General features: G+C 47.3%; 1 protein-coding gene across 1 annotated transcript; it reads left to right on the top strand.

Moving 5' to 3' along the window:
- The first annotated feature begins 1,615 nt into the window (after positions 1-1,615).
- Positions 1,616-21,871, top strand: LOC146349069 (BPI fold-containing family B member 4-like). Its single transcript, XM_084854854.1, has 10 exons — positions 1,616-1,885; positions 2,083-2,262; positions 4,633-4,686; positions 11,918-11,941; positions 12,074-12,220; positions 12,372-12,439; positions 16,014-16,056; positions 16,164-16,227; positions 16,964-17,040; positions 21,688-21,871. Exons 1-10 carry the CDS (start codon positions 1,844-1,846, stop codon positions 21,709-21,711), a joined length of 723 nt encoding a protein of 240 aa, XP_084710980.1. The 5' UTR covers positions 1,616-1,843; the 3' UTR covers positions 21,712-21,871.
- Positions 21,872-23,853: the final 1,982 nt, after the last annotated feature.

Genomic DNA, 23,853 nt, shown 5'->3' on the forward strand with positions numbered 1-23,853 from the left:
AGAGAACAAGGGTGTTGGAGCGCCTGATCTGGTGGATGGGTCAGGCAGGATTCCCAGGCGGTGTTGCTGCCCCTGGAGTCAGAGGCACGGGCCTCAGACCACTCCAGTGAGCAGTGGGGGCTGGTGACCATTCCCCAGCCATCTCATTGCTCCCCAGAAGGCGTCAGTGACTGTGGGAAAGGGCGCTGGCCCTTGACGAAAGCCCGGATGTGACACTTGAGGAGGAGAAGCTCCCACAAGGACTCTCCTGTCGTGGCTTTCAGACCTGGCCTGTTGCTGCTCCGCGCCACTGCTGGGGAGGCTTCTCAGTACTCCAGCTGCAGGGCCGCTCTCCGTGGTGCTGAAATTGCAGATCTCTGGGGTTTTGAAACAGCAGTACTTCCGAACCGCTTCAGCCCCCTTCCAAGGCGTGGACCCTCCCTCACTTGAGGTGTCAGCCTGTTGGAACAATGGAATCCACCATGGAGCTGGACACTTTAGCCCTAAATGACATGGTGAAAGATCCAATATAAGCCAAGCTATGGGGAGGGGAGGGTTTTTCCACAGCCTCTTATCTCATTCTTCATCCTTCATCCTGCAGATCTGTTCCATAATGACTGTTGCCATAAATACTGTGAAATTACAGCTGCTGGACACAGTAAATGGTGAGATTCTTGCAAATGACTCCTTCCTGCTCATTCTAATTTTCACAGTGAGTTCCACCACCATGTCATATCCTATTCTGTTCTCCCCACTTCCATGAGTGACCAGAAGTCCTGGGAGGTAGGATTTAGTAGGATTTGTCTCTGTCCGGAAGTCAATTTTTGGTATTAGTACTATTTGGTAGTATTGTGTTCTTTTAAATATTTTATTGTATGTTATATTTTAACTGTTTGTATTTTAGCCTTTTAAATGTTGTAATCCATCTAGATAATGTTGGTTATTTGGTGGATTTAAAATATAATAAGTAAATCAATTGTATTTATTTACATGTATTGTAAATTTGTTCATCATCAGTTTTTCAGAACCCCACAGTCACCTCTGCATATCATATTTTCCATCCTGTCCACATGGTTTACCTGCTTTGGGAGAATGAGAATTTCACTTGCACTTTCTGCCTCCTTCGGGAGGATGTGGTGTTCAGGCTTGTGAGCCACAGCTCAGCATTTCCCTGCTTTTTGGTGCTTGGTTGAAAGCTGCATAGCCTTAACATTGTTTTGTAAACCATAGTTTTTTTGTTCATGAATATTCTTAGAACAATATCAATTAGTCTATGAGTTTCCCTTTGGAACTCCCATCCATACCGGGGATGCCTCAAATGTACCCTGCTAGAAGCCCTGTGCAAGTGTTACTATTGTAGCAAGCATGGGCCATTTTCTCTTTCTTTCTGTTGCCTTTTTATCAATGCATGGCAGCAGCTGCTGATCTGAGACCTCTACAGCTATGTATTTAGATTAGTAACTTAATATGGTTCTCAAATTACACTGGGTTCAGAGGCATCCCCTCTGCCTCATTATCTTTTGCAATGGCTACCTGAGTTCGAAGGCTATAGAGGACATAATTTGGCTAAAAATGTGTGTGTGGATTACATTATGGGACCCCCCCCCCATGGAACACTGCTTTAACATTCACCCCTGGAAAAGGGAGGCGTCTCTCCATCGAGAGCATCTGTGAGCCAACACAGCACCACTAGTTGAATAGACCTGATCTCTAAGCAAGCCCAAGTCATCGATCTTCAATTTGCAGGAATAGCACTGAACGCTGCTTGTGCCCCAGTGCTGCTTGACATGGTGGTTCACTTTGTTTCCATGTAGTGGTTCTTCCCTTTGACTCCTACGGGAACCTGAAGTGCCAGCTGGCAAACATGGTCACTGTGACTGCTACCTATGGTGGAGTGGATGTCCTTGTAAGTATGGATGTCCTTGTAAGCATCAGCTAGATGTGGCAGAACACTGCTGTGCTACATTGCCTTTAGCAGAAGCATCTCTTTCTGTTTGCTCCCCCTCCACCCACCCACACTGATGCAGTCCAACATCAGAGGCACAAGCGTCTGATCTTCCCCCATGGGCCTCTAAGAACTGGCCACTTGTGCGTTCTTTCCAGGTGGATTTCGATGTGGTGGGAAAAGGTATCATCTCCATCCCGGATGACGCTGTCTCCATCATCCTGCCTCCAATCGAGAACTATGGTCACTGCCAGTGTCTCCATCCAGCCATCTTGAATGTTATATTTTCTGTCATCATCAAGATAGAGCCCCGGGAGTTGAGCTGTACTCCTGATGCAGTGAGTAGTCTCTGGTGCTGTGTGGCCTCGTACGTGAGCAGAATGGCTAGAGCCAGGGTGAGGGAATTACAGCCCATAGGCCTAGTCCGGGCCATGGGAGTTCCCCACCTGGTCCATGGAGGCTCGGTCTCCTTCCATGGGCCCCACCTCCTCACCTGGAGGCTACTGGGGGCTTGGGGAGGAGTCAGGGAGAGGAATCTCCTTGTCACTCCCACCCCCTGATGTAATTTGGCCTGTAGAGGGCTGGGGGGGGTGTCACTTGGCAGCCCACCCTATTTTTGTTCCCCAGCACTGGGCTGAAGCCTCATCCTTGGTGAGAGGGAAAATTTTACAGTTTCAATGGATCTGTTGAAATCAGAAAATAAGTTTTGGACCAGGACAGCTTCCTTGCCTTAATAAATGCTTGGTCACCAGGCTTCAGAGGTTGGTTAACCCAGCAGTCCTACCAGTTGCATTAAGGACGGTGTTTTTGGAGGCTCTTGGGCAAGACACCCTCCCTCAGTGAGCCTACCTCCTCACTGCCAATGTATCAGTCCTTGCTGGCTGACTGCAGGTGGTATGCAATGGCTGCAATAAATCACTTGCTGATAAGCTGGGTCATAAACGTGCCCAAGGCTGGGGAAGGAGGGAGGATGCCCAGAGCTAAGAAGTTTACCAATTCTACAGAGACGAGTCGGTGAGGCAGAGAGAAGTCCTTTTAGCAGTCCAGAGTCAAACACCGGGGATTCAAGAGTTAGGGTGTGTTTCAGGCTCAGGGTCTAAGGCGAGGCTGATGATATATGATGTGTAGGTACAATGTTGTTCTCCAGCAGTTTTGCCCCTGCCTGCTTCCTGCTTTTGCTGCAGTGTCCTGGAGCATCTGCTGGCAATCAGTTCTCTGGCTTCCGAGAGCCTCTCTGTCTTAAACAGACAGAGGCTCACCTCTGTTGTTCTTTCACATGAAACCGCCTTTGCTCTGCTGGGGTCAGCAGAACTTTACCCTCTGAATCCAGTGGAGGGGCTGTAGCAGGGCACTGCTCTTCAACTGGGGGTGAGGGGGCTCAAGCTGCTTCTGTGCTAGTCACTTCCCCTGGGTCCGGAGCCTGCCATTCCCCTTCGTCCTCAGAGGAGTCCGAGAGAGGCATGCCACAATGTCTCCACCCGCTCTTCCTCCTCCTGCTCTTCCTCATCATTGCTCCCACGTGCTTGCTTGGCAGGCAGAGAGCCTGGGAGCAGGGAGGCCGTGGCATCTGCTGCTCCTCCTTCTCACCACCACCTCCACTGTCTGGGCCAGAGCAAGAGGCAGATGAACAGGCAGGTTGCGGTGGGGAAGAGGAGGGGCAGCGCCAGGGGGCCCTGCAGGGATGAGGTCCCTCAGCAGGTGCCCAACTGTGCCCACCCCTGACATTGGCCCTGGGCAAGAAGATCGAAAGAAGATCTTGCAGACCCAAAGCCTCATCCCAAACCCTGCTGGGCTCACACCACTAGGGAAGAAGGCGGGAAGGAGCAGTGTCCTCCTCCCTCCATTTCTGTTATGCTTCAAAAAAAAATATGGATAATGGGAGGGATCGCCAAAGGGAGGGAATTTTCTATGCTATCTCCAGGGTTGATGTACCTTTCCCTGCCATGTTGGAGGTATGTTCAGGGAACCAAATTCCCTCCCAGTCCTCCTAGGATAAGCCTCCCAATATCCACCGTTCTTGCCTTGGTTGACATTGGAGCTCAGAGGGACCATAGGATTGCAACCTAATTGAAACTCCAGGTTTTTTGTATGTCATTTGGTTAAACTCAGTTAACAATTCCCAGATTCTAGTTTGAATCTAGCTCTGGTTCTCCAATGTGATGGTTATAATTGTGGTAGTTGATCTGTACAAAAAGGTTCCTTGAAATCCTTCGGACACAATTAAGGAGACACAAGGCAGTTCCTGGAGTAAAATATAGTGGAAACGTTTCATTTATATCCACAGTCAGCATAATCTGGAACTTAACTGATCGATTGCCTTGCCACCAGAGGTAGGGGAAGTCTCTTTTAGCTGTTTGTCAAAACCAGACGTTTGCTCTTTTTGAAGGGAATAGATGTTATATATATGACCAATTGTCTCTATGGTCATTTTATAACAATTTCCCATGATGCTTAATCCAGTTGAAAATGTTTAGTCTTTAGAAAAGCCTTCCACAACCTGGTATCCTCCAGAGATGTTGGACTGTAGTGCCTATCATCCCCAGCCACCATGGCTATGTTGGCTGGGGATGATGGGAGTCAAATCCAACTCCTCTAGTGGGCATGTTGGGGAAGCCTCCTTGAGATTGTATGTATCGAGGACACTGCTCTCGCGACCCATGGCATTTAATGTTCTTTCTTTCTTCTCTTAACCCCCCCTCCGCCCCCAGTTCTCTGGAGCTGCTGGACTGAGTGCTGCTATTTTGGCTCTGATTCCATCTGGGGTGAGTGACTTTTTTAGAAACAGTATTGCATGCATCTGGCCCCTCCTAATGGTAGATCATTTAAAAATCAGGGTCCCTCCTCATGTTAAAATGTGTAAGTTGGGGCAGGGGCAAAGGAAGCCAGGCAGCCGGTGCTGGTGTAATGCAGAATCAGCTCCAAAACTCAACAAGCCCCAGCTGAAGCAAACCCTCTGATCTCCCATGGCCTGCATTCCAACAGCAAAGGTGTTTCCTTCAGCCCCCAACTGTGCAGGTGCAGAATGCCCCAAATTCCTGTAGCTGGCAGCCACCAACCATCAAATGCCATTTATGGCCCATGGGAATCATGAAATCATAGAACCATAGAATAGTAGGGTTGGAGGGAGACTATAAGACTATCGAGTCCAACCCCCTGCTCAGTGCAGGAATCCAAGTCAGAGCATCCCTGACAGATGGCTGTCCAGCCTCGTCTTGAACGCCTCCAGTGTGGGAGAGCCCACCGCCTCCCTAGGGAATGGGTTCCATTGTCGTATTGCTCTAGCAGTCAGGACATTTCCCCCCCATGTTCAGCCAGAATCTGGCTTCCTGCAACTTGAGCCCATTATTCCATGTCCTGCACTCTGGGATGATCAAGAAGAGATCCTGGCCTTCCTCTCTGTGCCAACCTTTCAAGTACTTGAAGAGTGCTATCATATCTCTCCTCCGTCTTCTCTTCTCGAGGCTAAACATGCCCAGCGCTTTCAGTCTCTCCTTGTAGGTCTTTGTTTCCAGTCCCCTGATCATCCTCATTGCCCTCCTCTGTACCCTCTCCAGCTTGTCTGCATCCTTCTTAAAGCGTGGTGCCCAGAACTGGACACAGTACTCAAGATGAGGCCTAATCACTGCTGAGTAGAGGATGTAGGGGAAGGCCAGATCTCTGGGCTCAATCAGCCTCCCTTGATCCACAGCTCCCCATCTCTCAAAGCCAGCTCCGGTTGGCTTGTAAGTACACCCTAACCCCCTTCCTTCTGAGAGGAGGAGATGGTAGCCACTGAATTTAGCACTGACCCAGAAAAGAAATAGCAGCAGTGATTTTGAGGTAGATATTTATTTACTAATAAGGGGTAAGGGAATGAGAAGATAGGCAACACAAAGTACAATTTAAAATTTCCCCAAATATCAACTCCCCATTTGGAAACCCAGCATAGACTAAAAGAATAAAAGACTACATAACCCTAGTCTACTCACACCTCCGAGTAGAATCCTTAGTTAATGCCAGTGCTCCAACACCTTCCACCTGGACCAGATGGAAACCAAAAAGAACAAAGAAGAATGGCTGTGGCTCTCTTTTTATCCCATTCCAACCCCAGTCCTTCACTCTTTCATCCCCCCTCCCTTCCCTCAGTGAGGATGAGCTGGGTTTTTTCACACCTCTCCAGCTGCGCTGGCCTCTTGGCAGGCCAAGTTGTTTTATGACCTTGGGCCCCTGATAAGACCTCCAATCCATCCTGGCGCCTTTGACTCTGGTATGCCCACATTCCTTCCTCCCTCCAGGTGGGAGGAAATCTTCTTGAAGGATCCCACTGTATTCTACCCTAAAACACTAAAACACCATCTAAAACTATGCAATGTAAAATTAACTCTTTCCCACCACAGCTTTGACCCCATAAGGCCTTCTCCTTGACAGAGGGGAACTAGTACTTCATGTGATTTGGAAGCTATACTTCTATTAATGCAGCCCCAAAGAGCATTTGCCTTTTTTTGCAGCCACATCACGTTGTTGGCTCATATTCAGCTTGTGATTTACAACAATTCCAAGGTCCTTCTCGCTTGAAGTGTGGTTGAGCCACGTATCCCCCATCTTGTAACTGTGCATTTGGTTTCTTTTTCCTAGGTGCCCAACTTGGCATTTAGTGCTGTTAAACTTCATTCTGTTGTTTTCTGCCCAGCGCTCCAGTCAATCAAGATTACTTTGAATTTTGTTTCTGTCTTCCAGGGTATTAGCTATCCCACCCAATTTTGTGTCATCTGCAAATTTGATCAGCATTCCCTGCACCTCCTCCTCCAAGTCATTAATAAAATGTTGAAGAGCACTAGGCCCAGGACTGAGCCCTGCGGTACCCCTCTTGTTACCTCTCCCCAGTTGGAGAAGGTCCCATTCATAAGCAGTCTTTGAGTCTGATTCTGTAGCCAACTGTAGATCCACCGGATCGTTGTTTCATCTTGCCCACTTTGAGCTAGTTTGCTAGTCAGGATATCACGGGGCACTTTGTTGAAAGCTCTGCTGATGTCGAGGTATATTATGTCCACAGCATTCCCACAGTCCACAAGGGAAGTTACCTGATGAAAAAATGAGAGCAGATTTGTCTGGCAGGATTTGTTCTTGACAAATCCATGTTGGCTTTGAATAATCCCTGCATTGTTTTCAAGGTGCTTCCAGATGGATCACTTTCTAATCTGCTCCAGAATTTTCCCAGGGAGTGATGTCAGACTGACTGGTCTGTAGTTCCCAGGTTCCTCTTTTTTACCCTTTTTGAAGATAGGGACAACTTTAGCCCTCCTCCAGGCCTCTGGCACTTCACCCATCCTCCATGATTTCTCAAAGGTAATAGACAGTGGTTCTGAGAGTTCTTCTGCCAGTTCCTTTATTACTCTAGGATGTAGTTCATCTGGCCCTGGACATTTGAACTCATTCAATGTAATTAGGTGTTCCTTGACCATATGCCTATCGATCTCTAGCTGCAATCCTGCCCCTTCAGCCTGTACTTTGCCTTTGCCAGGGGGCTCATAGACCCTCTTTTTGGAAAAGACTGAGTCGAAGTAGCAATTGAGCACTTCTGCCTTTTCTTTGTCCTGTGTTATCATTTTGCCATCCTTATTTAATAGCTGAACCACCATTTCTTTCCTCTGTCTTTACTATGCACATATCTGAAGAAAGCCTCGCCCAGAGTGGCTGGGTGACCAGCCAGATGGGCGATTAATAAATTTAATAATAAATAAAATAAATAGCCTTCCTGACACCATCCCTGAAATTCTCTGCTACCTGCTTGTACTCTTCCTTGGTAGCTTGGCCTTCCTTCCACTTACTGTATGTGTTCTTTTTTGTTTCCAGGTCATCTCTAAACTTTTGTGAAGTCACATTGGCTTCTTCTGTTGTCCCCCCTCTTTTTTTTTTTCTTGTTGGAATGGTTTGTAATTGTGCCTTTAGAATTTCCATCTTTAAAAACTCCCACCCATCTTAGAATCATAGAATAGCAGGGCTGGAAGGGGCCTACAAAGCCATCGAGTCCGACCCCCTGCTCAATGCAGGAATCCAAGTCAGAGCATCCCTGACAGATGGCTGTCCAGCCTCGTCTTGAATGCCTCCAGTGTGGGAGAGCCCACCACCTCCCTAATCTTGGACTCCTTCTCTCATTAGAGTTGCTTGCCATGGGACCTTACTTATCATTGTTCTGAGTTTATTAAAATCAGCTTTCCTAAAATCCAGGGTACATGTTTGGCTACATGTTTTGCTTCCATGAGAACCAAGAACTGAAGTATACCATGGTCACTTTCCCTCAGAGTTCTCATAACTGCTATTTTATCCACTAAGTCATCTCTGTTGGCTAGGATCAAGCCAATCCTCTGGTTCCTTCCTCCACTTCCTGTGCACCACATGTCAGGAATTTCCCGCAAGGGCCATGTTGTCTCCGACTACCATGTTCCTTTTATGCTTTGCTCCATTTATTTTAACCCAGATGCTCTCGATGGGGCTACCAAGCTCATCCTCCTGTATTTCTGTGCAGAGATATGTATTTTGCACATATAGTGCAACTCTACCTCCCTTTCTGTTCCTCCTGTCCCTTTTGAACAAGTTATATCCTTCAATTGCTGTATTCCAGTCATAGGAGAGATCCCACCAAGTTTCAGTTACACCTGTCAAATCATAATTTCCCTCTCATATTAAGAGTTTAAGTTCATTCTGTTTATTTCCCATACTCTGGGCATTGGTACTTAGACATCGAAGACCATGTGCTTTACAGTCTGGCTTTCTTCCTACATGTTTTTGAAGACTGTTATTGGGTGCTGTTAGAGCTGTTCTCTCCAATGTGGTTCATGAGCCTTTGTCCATTGTTACCGCCAACTTTATGTCTCCCTCCCCCATAGGATTCAGTTTGAAGCCCTGCTGATGAAGTTCTTCATGCTGTGGCCAAACACATTCTTCCCAGCCCTTGTCAGGTGCAACCCATCCCTTGCCAACAGCCCATCTTCCAGGAAGTATAGCCCATGGTGCCAGAATCCAAATTTCTGACATCGGCACCACCTTCATAGCCAGTCGTTTACCCAGAGTATTTTTCTTTCCCTTTCTGTCCCCCTTCTGACTACTGGAAGGATGGATGAGAAAACTATCTGGGCCCCAAAGTTCTTGAGTTTTCTTCCCAAAGCTTCAAAGTCTGACATGATTTCTTTGTAGCTCCACTTGGCGGTATCATTTGTTCCCACATGGATGAGAAGAAAGGGATACCTGTCAGTGGGCTTTATGAGTGTAGGCAACCCTTCAGTCACGTCTCTAATCCATCCTCCTGGGAGATGGCATACCTGGTTAGTCCACGGGTCTTCGTGACATACTTGGGTTTTGATCCCACGCAGCGAGCAGTCTCCCAATACTACCACTCTTCTCTTCTTCTTGTTGTAGGCCTTGGTTTCATTGCCTCTGCTTGGCTGACCTTCAGCCTCTTGCTCGCTCTCATGCAGGTGTCCCTGTAATTCTTCCTCCGCAGGCTGCCCTCCAGTATCATCCTCAAGTACCTGGAAACGGTTCCACAGCTCCACTGCTTCCACTGGTGCAGAGTGGCTTCTAGCTCTTCTGCTCCTAACTGTCACCCTTTTCCAAGGAGTATCCTCTGCTGCATTTTTCCTTGCCTCAGTATTTTCCTCTTCTGCTTCAGCTTGCTGTTGCTCTTCTAGATTCTGTACTTTGCTTTGCTGCTGTAGTTCCTATGGGTGTACAAAACCCCGCTTACCTGGCTCTGCCGGGTTCCGCAGGTGGGGGGAGGTGATCTGTTCCTCCCCCCCGGAATCCTGCCCAGCCGGCTCTGCTCCACGGCTAGGCTGCGGAGCTGCCGGCCAGGCCAACCTGCAGCGGGACCTCCAGCTGCCGTCGGGCTGGTGTGGACGCAAATGGAGTCCTGAGTAGGGGACGCCATTTGCGTCCCTATGGTAGCCCGTGATAGGCTACGTAAATATTTACGTAGCCTATCACGGCTAAAACAGGAACGCAAATGAAGTAGGGGATGCCATTTGCGTCCCTGCTTTAGCTGTGACAGGGTACGTAAACATTTACGTAGCCTATCACGGGCTACCATAGGAACGCAAATGGCGTCCCCTACTCAGGATGCCATTTGCGTCCGCACCAGCCTGGCAGCAGCCAGAGCCGCCGCTGCCACTGCCGGAGTCGCAGCTGCAGCCGCAGCCAGGTAGGCTCCATTTCGTGGGGCTTTTGCAGGGTGGAGGGGCGGGGGGCTCCGTTCTGCTACGGATTCCGGGGGGCCGAATTCAATGGAATTCGGCCCCCCGGGATCCGTGGCGGAATTCTCTAACATCCCTAGTAGTTCCACCGTTCTGTCCAAGAACTCTTTCTCTTCTCTTATTCCATGGAGGGTCAACACGCGCCACTCCAGTCTTCTTACCTTTCCTTTCAACAGTGTAATCAACTTGCACTTGTTGCCATGTTGATCTCAGGCAAGAAAATGAACATTGCAGACACCTTGCAGGTCACCACCACTGGAGTCTTTTCCTGCCATAGTCTCTATTCCCTTTGGTTTCTAGCTTTCTGACTGTACTGGGATAGTGTGTGCTTTGTCCTCTATTCGCTGGAGGATATCAACAGAGTCCCACTGGTCTGGAAGTGTGTGTTACGAGAAAAATAAATTAAAAATGCAAGGCCATTTGCAGGTTGCATCAGGTGATGGCAAAGAGTGGGTTGAGCCATTAAAAAAATATACTTGGGCAGGATGAGCTGTGGCTTCAAACTCTTATTGGTATTGAATTAATCTGGGTATGGGATTAGTGGCTTGTATGTGGCTGCCTGAACTGGCCAAGCTTACATTATGATGGTATTTTTTTATTACATAGGAGAGCCAATGTACTGTAGTGGTGAGAGTGACGGACTGGGAGCCGGGAGATCCGGGTTCTAGTCCCCACTTGGCCATGGAAGCTCACTGGGTGACTTTGGGCCAGTCACAGACTCTCAGCCCAACCGACCTCACAGGGTTGTTGTTGTGAGGATACAACGGTGAGGAGGAGGATAATGTAAGCCGCCTTGAGTTCCTTGCGAGAGGGAGAAAGGCGGGGTATAAATGCAATAAATAAATAAATAAATAAATTACATAGCTGTTGGGATTTGTATCCTGCTGCTCATCTCCTCAGGGTAGTTGATAGCATATCAAAAATAATCAGAAGAACTAAGCATAAAAACACCAAAAATACCAATAGATAAAACAGCCTTAAGCTAATCTCAGCCAAGTGACAAATCTCTTTCTTTAATCTTATCCACTTCTCCTCAATGGCTGCAAAAACAATAATAACAACAAAAAAGCAAGGAAGTAGTGCTGGCCTTATGGAAATCCCTAGAGAGGATGCCATGACCAAGAAGGCATGCATCCTAAACTGTCAAACTTCAGTCAATTAAGGGACACAAAGCAAGGCCTCTTCCACCAACCACAGCATTCTGGGAGGTCCAAAGGGAAGAAAGTCACCTAGATCCAGGAAAATGAAGGCATTAAAAAATCAAATCAGAACCAATTGGCTCACATCCAGTAATCAGGTAAAGAAAACCCAATGGAGCAAATTTCTCATCCATCTCTAGCTTGGATCTCACCTTGATTTTGGACTATGGTAAAATGGAGGGCAGCTATTTTTCCAAAAACCTTTCCACCGTGCAAAAACAAAATAAAAAACAAACACAAGACCTCCCTGACATGTATTTCAGTGGGTTTTTTTTTTAGGTCATGGGATGAGGGACAGGGAATGGACGGTGAGAACAAGACAAAAATATTTGCCATTTTTAAAGAGGGAACTGCAACTTTAAACTGAGTGCTTTTTTGGAGAAAATTTTGTATCACCTGAATTGGCATGCTTTTGCTGTGAAGAACAAACCACACAAAAATTCAGCACAGCTCAACTTTGGATTGCTATGGGGACTTCGAACAGGAGAGGAGGGAAATGGCAAATCTCCCCTCAACCAGCTTCAGGCCTCAGTACTGAGAATTTCTTCCTTTCTTTTTCTTTCCAGGGCTCTTCTGGAATCACTTCCACGGTACGTGACACCCATTTAGGAACCTCATGGCTGGCTAATTCTTCAGGGGTGCAGAGCTGGCTTTAAAGACTTTGATGCAACCCCCCTGGTAAATGTGTTGTTTATTAACTGTGTGTCCTGCCCTTTCTCCAGAGTGTCCTGTTCCTTAAACTTTCCCTCGTGGAAGGTCCACTGATTGAGTTTGCAAGTGGTACAGCCATTGTGCGGCTCACTGTGCAAATTGAGGTGTTCATCAAGAATGCAGATGGATCTCAAACTTCGGTCCTCATTGTGAGAGATGTAAGTACCACCAACTGAAACACAGGCTTCTGTGGTTGGCCCCAGGCAGTACCAGTGGCTTCTGCTGCCTCACTGAAAACTGGGAATCCAACCAGCCTCCACTGCTGAGTAACCATTCTGGCTTTCTCAAACGTGTGTTCTGTCTTCGCAGAGCCTCAGTCTGACTGTTGTGGTATCTGTGGATGGAGGCAGGCTGATCCTGACCCTGGCCATTGCCAGGTAAGTGACCCACTGCATTTTGTCCTCATCGGAGTTCCATCTCAGTTCTGTTTTCGTGCCATAACCCTCCTGGGCAGTTGTGGAAATGGCATTGTCTCTACATGGAAACATTGCACGGGGACTGCAATCTTTGCTGCGTGTTTCTTCAAACTGGATTTCACATTTCATCTGGAACCTTTAAAAAAATCATTTCCAGGAAAGGTTACAGTGATGGCAACCAGTTAGAACATGGTTTGGCTTGTGTTCTCCCCTGAAAAAGTGACTACTGAAGGCACTGTTGAAAACAGCCCAGTGGGAAAGAAGGGGCCAAGCAAATACCTTGCTGTCTTGAATCGGTCTTTGCTCCCTCCTCAGAACTCACCACTCTATCAAAGCTCCCAGTGGCCCCTACAAGAGAAGCCACAGCAAAACACAGTGGGTGGCATCCCGTTGCATCTGCCCACTAGTGAATGGCATGTGCCAACAGAGCAGGTTCCCCCTCCCCCTGAAGCCCCCAATTCCCCCAGATCTGCTCTGGTCTGGAGGGTTGGGGGACCCCCAGGAAAAGATTTTAGGGACATTGGGGGGGGCTGAGGGGAGGAGGACAAGTTGGGAAAGAGCTGTTGTGCAAGCATTGGATGTACCCCACCATCATCAGTCAACTCAAAATCCTAAAGCTTTGAAAAACAAACTTAAAGTAGCACCAAATTATTAAAATGCAACCTTCCCCACACCCAAATGCCCACTAGAATAATAAAAAAGCTTTACTGCTAATGAGGACTAGTAACTTGATATGAAAATAATCAAACCAGGCAAGATGATCAGCCACCTAAATTTGGCACCCATTGCCAGAATGGTATCAAAAAGCTCATTGCAAGCATAAAGGAGAGGAAGTCTTCTGAAGGAGGTCTTCTGAAGTTGAATCAAGAAGTGGATAGTTTACCTTGCAGGAAAGAAGATTTTAGTTGAATATCAAAAATTGCTTGCACTGGATGGAGATTTAGATCATGATGTCAATTCCGTGCTTTTTAAAAAAGGCCATGACAGGCCATGTGGCTGTTGAATCTCACAGAGACATTTCATGCTTAGAACCACTGAACATAAAACCATCCATGGGCCATCTCAGTGAATGTGTGAATAGACAGTTTATTGCTCAGTAGCCAAGCCAGGCTTTTTGGAAATACATGAAGTCTAAAAATGAAGAGCAAGAGAAATACATAGCATCAGCTTACAAGGGGGGAAAAAGCTAAGTATAATAATAGGAAAATAAGTACTAGTTTAACTGACTGTTAACAACTGATTGTATATTTAAGAAGTTTTTAAGATAGCTAAAATGGAACAATGATGTATATTGTTATCTGACAAGAGAAAAGACTTCATTTTCCCTAGAGCGAACTTAAGAATTTACTGTGCGGCATCTCACAAAATAATCTATCCCCACCAATAAAAATAAGATTCTATTTAAACAGGAGTTATCTCTGAAGCCAGCAGTAAGAGAATCGAGGTATCCAGTCCTTAGATCTAGATACAATGGACATTCCAAAAGAAAGTGAATCAGATCTTCTACCTTCTGGCATCCAGCTTGGCAATGTCAATTTGCCCTAAGTTGGCCAATATACACAGTCTCCATTAACTGCATGGTGTTTAATCTGCATTTGGTTAAGAGCCATCTAAAACCATATGGGCAGATAAAGGACAAACATGGAAGCAATTTCCTAGGAAGGGTTATAAAACCTTCATACAGCCTGCTGGAACGACACTGATGCAGTAGTACTTTGGATGTCAAGATCAGACATCTTGAGATTTCCAGATGGGCACTGCCGTAGCCCCTTGCAATCAGATAGCTCACTGAAAAACTCAGTGTAAAAATAATTTAATGAATTTCTTTGGTCCATGATTCCGCTCCCGTGTCTACAAATGCCAGTAAAATGACAGCAAAGGCCTCTTGGAAAATTATCTTGAGGCAAAAATAAATAGCCGGCTTCTGAGCTAAAGTTCCCACTGAACAGCATGGTATCTGCCTTTCAACAATTACCTTGGGGGTGGATCTAGGAACACCCAGGACTCTAGACAGAAATCTGTGCTGTTCTGATTCCAAGGCAATGATATCTGAACCAATTAATAGAGGATGAAGTTATCAATAGCTACTGGTCCTCATTGCTCTATGCTACCTCCCTGTTTCAACCAGTAGCTTAGTCGTCTCAGTCCTATCGGGGGCAGGTTCATCATGAGCCCATGTCTTCCTCTCATTCTGCAGCTTAACAAACTTCAGATGCAGACCATAGCAATAATAATAATAATAATAATAGCCGAGAACTCTAATGACTCCCACACAGCTGCCCAGCTGGCACAATGAAAGGAAGGAACAATGAATATAGGGTAAACATAAAAACAATGTCTTAATCACTGAGGATTAAAAGTTTAAGAAGGTAAGAAGTTGAAAGGTGAGATCGCTCAGGGAGATGCAGCCACCCTCGCCACCATCTTACATGTGTAGTGGAGCCACCCAATGTGTGAAGGGGCCCATAGATCATCCTGCTGGTGAACATGATTGCCTGGCTATAGTGCACTCCTGTGGGCAGCTGACCCTCCCACATGCCTTGTGCCTCCATCACGTGGTCAGCTGAGCTGCAGGAACTGCACATGAGTCAGTCAGCTCACCTGCAGTACATATGCTGTGGGTGGGGTTGAAAGGACCAGGAGGCAGGAGTGGTTAAGGGATATTATGCATTTGTTATTTGTTTCATTTACATCCCACCTTTCCTAAAAGGAGCCCAAGGCAGTGTACATGATTCTCCTCTGTTCCATTCTATCCTCACAAAACCCCCTGTGAGGTAGGTTAGGCTGGGAGTCAGTGACTGGCCCAAGTCACCCAGTGAGCTTCATGGCAGAGTGGGGACTAGAACCTGGGGCTCCTTAGTCCCAGTCCAATACTCTAACCACTACGCCACACTGGCTTTCAACAGGTATAAAAAGGGAGCATTGTGAAGTATCCAAAGGGTTTTTTCCAGTACAGCTATTAGTGATGGTGGCAATATGTGTAACCGGGGCTTTGGAAATTCAACCCCCTGTGCCCATTTCAAATTAGGCCCAGTTAGGACTGGCTTTGGCCTGCCATGTGCCCACCCTGCTACTCTTACTCACTTCTGCTCTCTACCCAAAGGTATGTGGTGCAGGGCAGGGGGAGATCCTGTGGGGCGCCATCACTGCCCCACAACTATTGGAGCAGAGATTGTCCCGTGCTTCTGGAGGCATGGCAAGAGTAATTGCAATGGTTTCCTTAGTAGCCCTGGGAGCATAACTGGGCATATAACTTAGGTCCTCTTGCAAGTCCACTCCATAGGACTGGGGAGGTGGAGGGATCTGTCATGCCCCCAGTGACATGACTGGGAATGCAACAGGGTCCTCCAAAACAATGTGACTGACGGCATTTTGAATCAGGTTGGGGAAAAGAGTTCGGTCAACAATCATGGCAATTCCTACGGTGTATGTACACTGCTGTCATAAAACCATCTGCTTGCCCATTTTACCCACCAGAAGGAGACCACTTTCCACACATTGATTTCTGACCATCTCCTCTTTTCCTGCCCCTCAGCCATGATCTGCAGCTGGTATCTTCAGGTGTTGGCATCTCTCAGGTAAGTTGATCTTTCCTGTGGCATCGTTTTCCTCTCAAGGACTCTTAGTTGAGAGTGATGGCTACTGCTCACTGATGTCCTCCCTTCATCTCCTCCTTCTCCTTCAGGTGGCCAGTCTTGAGCCCCACTTCAGTAGCCTGCTGGGAGAAATCATTTTGCCTCTTCTCAATGGTAAGAGATCAGGCAGAGGGTTCTGCTAAATCCTCAAGATGAAGGGCTCAGCTTCAAAGGGATCTCCATGTTCAGAGGGTGGTTGGAGATCCCTCCAGGTTCAGAGGCTGTCTTCCGCAGGGTGCCAGTGGCTGAGTGGCAAGAACAGGAGAAGAGAGGGTGGTGGGAGAGGAGAGGGCAGTGGGAGACACCCTGGTCCTGGGCTTCCTAGAGGCAGGATGCTGGACTAGATGAACCTTGGTTCAGGCCTGCACTTTAAGGTCCTCTTTGGATGCCCTTGTCTGCGTGCCTTCCTATTCAGAGGTGAGGAGGCAGAGGTCAGGCAGGGAAAGGGCTGTGGCATCCCAGTTATGAAATGCTCTTCCCCAACGAGGCACAACTCACTACAGCTTTACTATCTTTTAGATGCCAGAGAAAAGCCCTTTTGCTCATGCAGACTTTTAAAAGGTTGTGGGTTGATGCTTTATCAGCATGTTTTCTAGCTGTTTTCATGTTTTCTAACTTCTGCATTTCATTATTAGTTTAATGCACTGTATGCTATTGTGTTTTTATGTAGTTGTAAATGGCCTCGGATTTGAGTTCGATATTACAAACAAACAAACAAGGATTTCAGGACATTTTCTTGTAGCCCAGAAACTGATTTGGGGTTCACAGCCAGGGAGTCAACATCAGGATCAGCCTCTATCTGCAGAAACCATTCTCTTCCACTCAGTCCAAAATAATTTATTTCTTCTAGGGATCCTTCATGGTGGAATCCCACTGCCTTCCATGCTAGGCATTAAATTGGTTAATGTCACAATCCGGATTGCTGGGGTAAGTGTTGCCAGACAACCCAGTATTCTGCTGGTTTTGACATGGGAAAGGAAGGTTTCATTCCAACTTTGGAAAGCACAGGGGATGTCTTCCATTCTGAAAGCCTGACTCTCGAAGTAGAATGGTGTACATGATACAAAGCCATCACCCCTCTGGCATGACTGTTGTTTCTCAGGCTTAAATCCATTGACCTCTTACCCCCCTTTGATCCTTTTTTCAATTTACATTAGGGCTACAAACCGTCAACCCAGGAAAAGTCAACAGAAAAATCTGATCAACGGCATGTTAATTTTTTACCTGCTTGTTATGAGCTGGAAGGAAGGGAAGATGGTCAGCTTGATTCCCAGATAGTACACTTGGTACTCTTGATGAACCAGCTGAGACAGGTTTCTTCTCATAGTTTGAGTTTTAATCAATAAACTCTAGTTCGGGGCATATAAGCAGCACCCAGACAGCCCAATATTTTGAAATCTCGTGGACCCTCCCCCCCGCTCTCTTCTCCTCTTTCTCTCTTTGTTGCTGCCGAGGCACCTCACTGCTCCCAACTTCATCGCACCGCAGGCTGTGCAGACATAGAGAGGTAACAGCCCCTTACTCACTTCTTCCCAGCAGGTCTGTAAGCTTGCCAGGCCCCCCTCCCTCCTCTCCCTTCATTACCACCACTTTCCCAGAGAACCCAGTCAGCTTTTCTCTGCTCCTTTTTCTATCTCTTCCCCAGACTTGTGCATCTCCATAGAACAACTTGGTAGCTGCCTCTCTTGGCTCTGCCACCAGTCTCCTTCCCCTGTCAGTCCCCACATCCGTCTCCCTCCTCCTGTTCTTTGCTGACAATACTACTTCTCTCTGCCCCCCACAACCTGCAAGTCAATTACACTGAACCATTGCTTTCAACATGCCTGAACTAAGAATTATAACTGTTAGTTTGTCCAAATAAAATTTAACCTTATAAAATGTCTTCAATCTCCAAATCCCCTTAACTACTCAAGGTGCTAAAATTTGGGACTCTCGGTGCTCAGTCTCAATCTCCAGGTGTCAAGGTGGCATGTCTGAAAGTGTGCACTCAGGCATACAAAAGGACACTTGCTAACATAAGGCTTAAGCACAGTAAATCCCTCTCCTTTGAGTTACTGAATCATCTCCTTCATCATCAGTGCTTTACAAAAGCCCAGTAAAACAGGTTAATGTTATTAAGCCCCTCTTGAGGGTGGCAGGAACCAAGGAGTGAGCTGAGGCTGAAAGGATATTGGCATCACTGAAGGAGAGATGAAATTCAGACCAGGGGCTTCCCAATGCTACTATTTTAACCACCACAGATCCCCAGATGGATTTCCACAGGTCCTCCCAGCTTCTCCAGGTCCCCTTGCTAAACACTCTCTAGAAAGCAGGCCCAGAATGCAAGGGAGGCAACAGAGAGACACCCATCCTTTCCAGTTTTCTCTGCCAGACTCCAGGGGAGCCTTCCCCCAGCATCAGGGCCTCGGGGGTGTCTCCATGGTTGATTTGCTGTGAGTGGGCTCGAGGTTGTTCAGGGCACACGACGTTGTGGCCATCCCACAGCCACTTTGGAGCTTTTTGCGGAAAAGCCATATTTCCTGAGACTACTTTAAGTCTGATTCTTTTCCTTAAGGTGGGTTCTCTGTGGTATAGTTGCTGTGTGCCTCAACCTCCACATTTACCTCGGGTATGCTAGCCCTGCCCAGGCATGTGCCTTTCACCCTGATTCTGGTCAAGGGTGTTTCCTATCCATGTGTTTCCCGTCCTATGTTTTCCAGCACAAACCAATTAGTGTCTATTGTTGTTCACTCGTTAAGTCGTGTCCGACTCTTCGTGACCCCATGGACCATAGCACGCCAGGCCTTCCTGTCCTGCACTCTCTCCCGGAGTGTGCTCAAGACAAGTCCATATTCACTGCATCGGTGATGCTATCTAGCCACCTCATCCTCTGCTGTCCCCTTCTCCTTTTGCCTTCAACCTTTCCCAGCATCAGGGTCTTTTCCACTGACTTTTCTCTTCACATTAGGTGGCCAGAATATTTGAGCTTCAGCTTCAGTACCTGTCCTTCCAATGAGCAGTCAGGGTTGATTTCCTTTAGGATGGACTGATTTGACCTCCTTGCAGTCCAGGGGACTCGTAAGAGTCTTCTCCAGCACCACAGTTCGAAAGCATCGATTCTTTGGCGCTCAGCCTTCCTTATAGTCGAGCTCTCACAGCCATACATTACTACTGGGAAAACCATAGCTTTGATTATACGAACCTTTGTTGGCAAGGTGATGTCTCTGCTTCTTACTATGTTGTCTACGTTTGCCATAGCTTTCCTCCCAAGGAGCAAGTGTCTTTTAATTTCATGGCTACAGTCACCGTCTGTGCTGATCTTGGAGCCCAAGAAAATAAAATCTGTTACTGCTTCCATTTCTTCCCCTTCTATATGCCAGGAAGTGATGGGGCCAGATGCCATGATCTTTGTTTTTTTAAATATTGAGTTTCAGACCAGCTTTTGCACTCTCCACTTTCACCCTCAACAAGAGGCTCTTTAGATCCTCTTCGCTTTCTGCCATTAGGGTGGTATCGTCTGCATATCGGAGGTTGTTGATAATTCTCCCGGCAATCTTAATTCCGACCTGTGATTCATCCAACCCGGCGTTTCTCATGATGTACTCTGCATATAAGTTAAATAAGCAGGGTGACAATATGCAGCCTTGTCGTACTCCTTTCCCAATTTTGAACCAATCGGTTGTTCCATGTCTGGTTCTTACTGTTGCTTCTTGGCCCTCGTACAGGTTTCTCAGGAGACAGGTAAGATGGTCTGGTACTCCCATCTCTTGAAGAATTTGCCACAGTTTGTTGTGATCCACACAATCACAGGCTTTAGCATAGTCAATGAAGCAGAAATAGACGTTTTTCTGGAATTCTCTTGCTTTCTCCATGATCCAGCGAATGTTGGCAATTTGATCTCTAGTTCCTCTGCCTTTTTGAAACCCAGCTTGTACTTCCAGTAGTTCTCGGTTCACATGCTGCTGAAGCCTAGCTTGTAGGATTTTGAGCATCACCTTGCTGGCATGTGAAATGAGCACAATTGTACGGTAGTTTGAACACTCTTTGGCATTGCCCTTCTTTGGAATTGGAATGTAAACTGACCTTTTCCAGTCTTGTGGCCACTGTTGAGTGTTCCAAATTTGTTGGCATATTGAGTGCAGCATTTTAACAGCATCATCTTTTAGGATCTTAAATAGCTCAGCTGGAATACTGTCATCTCCGCTAGCTTTGTTGTTACTAATGCTTCCTAAGGCCCACTTGACTTCACTCTCGAGGATTTCTGGCTCAAGTTCAGTGACCGCACTATCATGGCTATCAGGGACATTCAGATCTTTCCTGTATAGTTCTTCTGTGTATTCTTTCCATCTCTTTGTGTCTACTCAGAAGTAACTCCCATTGTGGTCAATGAGGTGTGTTCCCTGAATGCGCACTTCAGAATTTACAGAGTCCCCTCAATCGAAATAGCACATTTTAAAGCACTAATTCCCTAAAGGCTATAAAGCGCTATCTTGAAGTTGCGATTCTCTGTTGTTTGGTTTATTGCCTTTCGGAAGTAGCTAATTAGCATCTTTGATTGTGTGCAGCATCAGGTTAGGAAGGGGCTGTCCTGTCCTTGTGTTTCCTGTCCCTGTCTTTCCCACCACAAATATATATGTGTCTACTCAGAAGTAACTCCCATTGTGTTCAATGAGGCTTGTCTTTGATGTTTACTTCCTTTCTTTTTGGAATTAATTCACAGCTTAGCTCCTTTGCAGCACTGGGAGCTTCAGGGGAAAAGAGAAAGGGATTAGAAAAAGGGCTGTTGGAGCCAGGGTGCTTCAAGTGTTCACAGGGTTAAGTCTCCTAAAGGCCCTGAAGCACTTCACCAGCTGTAAGGGAACAGTTAATGCGGAGCTTGGCTGAATCCCAGCATCAGAGCTTTAACTGAGGGAGAAGGATCTACAGCTGTGTTTCTGTAATGGTTCATGATGTAAAGAAGTAATCAACACAAGGGGGTGGGGAGAGAAGGAAAGTGCTTTCATCCAGACACAGGAGGAAACCTCCCAGGATGTTATAGAAGGGGGGGGGGGCAGAGCCTGGACTGGGGGGGGGCACTTTCTTGTTGGTTGAGCAGCTCCTGCCAGTCAGATGATCATAGAATCATAGAATAGTAGGGTTGAAAGGGGCCTACAAGGCCATCGAGTCCAACCCCCTGCTCAATGCAGGATGCAGGTTGGATGTTCACTCCAACCCCCGCTCCCACCCGGAAGTATGGTCTGTGAAGTGACTTATGCTCCTGTGGTGCATTCAGACCGAAGCGCATAGAAGCCGATTCCTAGGAAATCCAGATAATCCTCCATTCACTTCTCCTTCCATTGTTGTGGAGAAACCCCCCTGGTTTCCTTGTGTCTACCTTTAACATGAGGAATGCACCTGTAGACAGGATCAAAACGGAGAGCGCAGACCTCTGGCTGGCAGCCCAAGCACCCTAACAGGCAGGAATGGCTATGGAGGACATGAATCATAGACACCAATTTACAGGAGAATCTCCCTCTTGCATTTTCCCTCCTTCCTGGGGTGGGCTGTGCTGAAACAGAATGCTTAAATTAACCACCCCCTTTCTGTCTTGTTTAGGGTGCCCTTGTGCTCTGTGTCTGAACCAGAGGCTCTGTCATGCACAGAGGTCTCCGGAGCAAGAGGAAAAGAGAGTATGTCAAGGAAGAAGTCCCTACACTAACTCCCTGCTTTGTTATTCTGTCTTAATTCCAATTGATTCCTTCCCATGCAATTCTTTCAATAAATATCTCAACTTTAGCTGTAATGGACATCCCTAATGTTTCACAATATGGAACTGGGCACGCATGAACCCTCTGGAATCCAGGGGTTTAAGGGGCTTCCAGAGGGAAGACTCCTAGCACTACCATTCCAAAGACATTGTGCAGCTGTTCTGTCTTTTCTTTCCTAATTGATCTTTTTTGGAGAGTGGGGTAAACACAGGAGCGTTACAAACTGGAGACATCATCTGGACTCCCCAACAATCCTGTGAACGAGGCAATGTGATTGCACAAGAAATGCATCATCTGGGCCAGATCTACATAGGCTTTTGCACTGGTCCTACTGCGCCCCGAAAGTGACGCATGATGCTGCATGCCCTTCTCTGCAGCCAGCACGCTGTTTCTAGTTCTAAAATCTGGTGTTTCTGAAATTGCTTATCTGATGGATTATCCCACTGTGGCTTTTTCGCGGTGCTCTTGGGGTCTGTGTGAGCTGAACTGCTCTCACTGAGGGCTGCTGCAGCAGTGCTGATTGGCGGAAGGGAAACTGGTGTGGTGTGGGGTGGGCATGGGGAGAGCAGAGTCACATCTACCGGGAAGAAACTTCAAATTGCACTTTGCTGAGCACCAGAGCAGAGGGGTCGGGAGAAGTCCTCTGCCTGTTGTCATAATATTCATTGAGCGCAGGAGTGGGCAGGGGGAGATGTAGAGAGCAAACCTCAAGCCTGCCCTTTTAAAACTACTCATCCCTACTAGGAAGTAAGTCGTCCTCTTTTACGATTCACCACCCATGGATGGTGGTGGTGGGTAGGGATGTCAGAGAATTCCACCACGGATCTTGGTGAGGCCGAATGCCAGTGCATTCGGCCCCCTGAAATCTGTAGCGGAACGGCCTGCCACCCCCCCGCGGATCCCCCCCTGGATGAGACTTACCTGGGGTGGATGTTCCGGGCGGCGGCGGCTTCGGCGGCGGCAGCGGCGGCTGGTCTTCTGACCGGCTGCCGCCACCGCCATTTGCAGTCTTGTCGGGTTTTTTTGTTTTTGTTTTTACAAGACATGATAGGCTACGTAAAGATTTATGTAGCCTATCATGGCTGGGTAAAAAAAAGAAAACACGTACGCAAATGGTGGCAGCTACGGCTGCTGCCATTTGCGTTCCTTATTTTTGGCCATCTTAGTCTACGTAAATATTTACGTAGACTATGACGGCAAAAATAAAGGGGAACGCAAATAGCGTAGCAGGCGCTATTTGCGTCCCTTTTTGATTCGCCGTTTTAGTCTATGTAAATATTTACGTAGGCTAAAACGGCAAATCAAAAAGGGACGCAAATAGCGCCCGCTACGCTATTTGCGTTCCCCTTTATTTTCGTCGTCATAGTCTACGTAAATATTTACGTAGACTAAGACGGCCAAAAATAAGGAACGCAAATGGCGGCGGCTGTACTGGCCGCCATTTGCGTACGCGTGTTTTTTTTTACCCAGAGCCCTCCGCAGCCGGAAATCCGCGGCTCTGGCCTGGGCCTGGGCTGGCTGCTCCGCGGAGCTGCCGAGGAGCATAGCCGGTCATGGAGGATTCCGGGGGGGAGGAACGGATCGCCTCCCCCCCCATCGAGGATTCCGGTGGGAGGGACGGAATGCCTCCCCCCCCACCATCAACATAATCCGTGGAAAGGTAAGTGACTTTTGTACATCCCTAGTGGTGGAGTAAGAGTGGTGGAGAGCAAGCCTCAAAAAGTGGGAGAGGGAAGGAATGGAAGGAGTTAACCTTCTGTTTCTCCCTATTGGGGCAGGGCAGGGAGTTGTAGGTATGTAACTCTGTATCTGCACACCTATGAATGGGGCTGGTTCTCTCCTTCCTTTTAATTTCTTTGCCTGAAGGAACAACAAGCTGGCATGGATAATCATGTCTACTCAGAAGTAAATCACAGGTTTTTTTTTCAATGAGGCTTACTTCTGAGAAACTCAGCAGGTTGCTTTTGGGTTTCGTGTGTGTGTGTGTGTGTGTGTGTGCGTGTGTGCGTGTGTA

The sequence above is a fragment of the Heloderma suspectum genome, chromosome 4 (assembly GCF_057233095.1).
Source record: "Heloderma suspectum isolate Gila_16-S chromosome 4, 16-S_ref, whole genome shotgun sequence".
Lineage (NCBI taxonomy): Eukaryota > Metazoa > Chordata > Lepidosauria > Squamata > Helodermatidae > Heloderma > Heloderma suspectum.

Bases quoted from the DNA above. Each gene is read 5' to 3' on its own strand.
- LOC146349069 (XM_084854854.1), top strand. From the start codon at position 1,844: ATGGTCACTGTGACTGCTACCTATGGTGGAGTGGATGTCCTT. The intron at 12,440-16,013 runs GTAAGTGACCCA...CCTGCCCCTCAG, and splicing joins CTGACCCTGGCCATTGCCAG to CCATGATCTGCAGCTGGTAT. The intron at 16,057-16,163 runs GTAAGTTGATCT...CTTCTCCTTCAG, and splicing joins CAGGTGTTGGCATCTCTCAG to GTGGCCAGTCTTGAGCCCCA.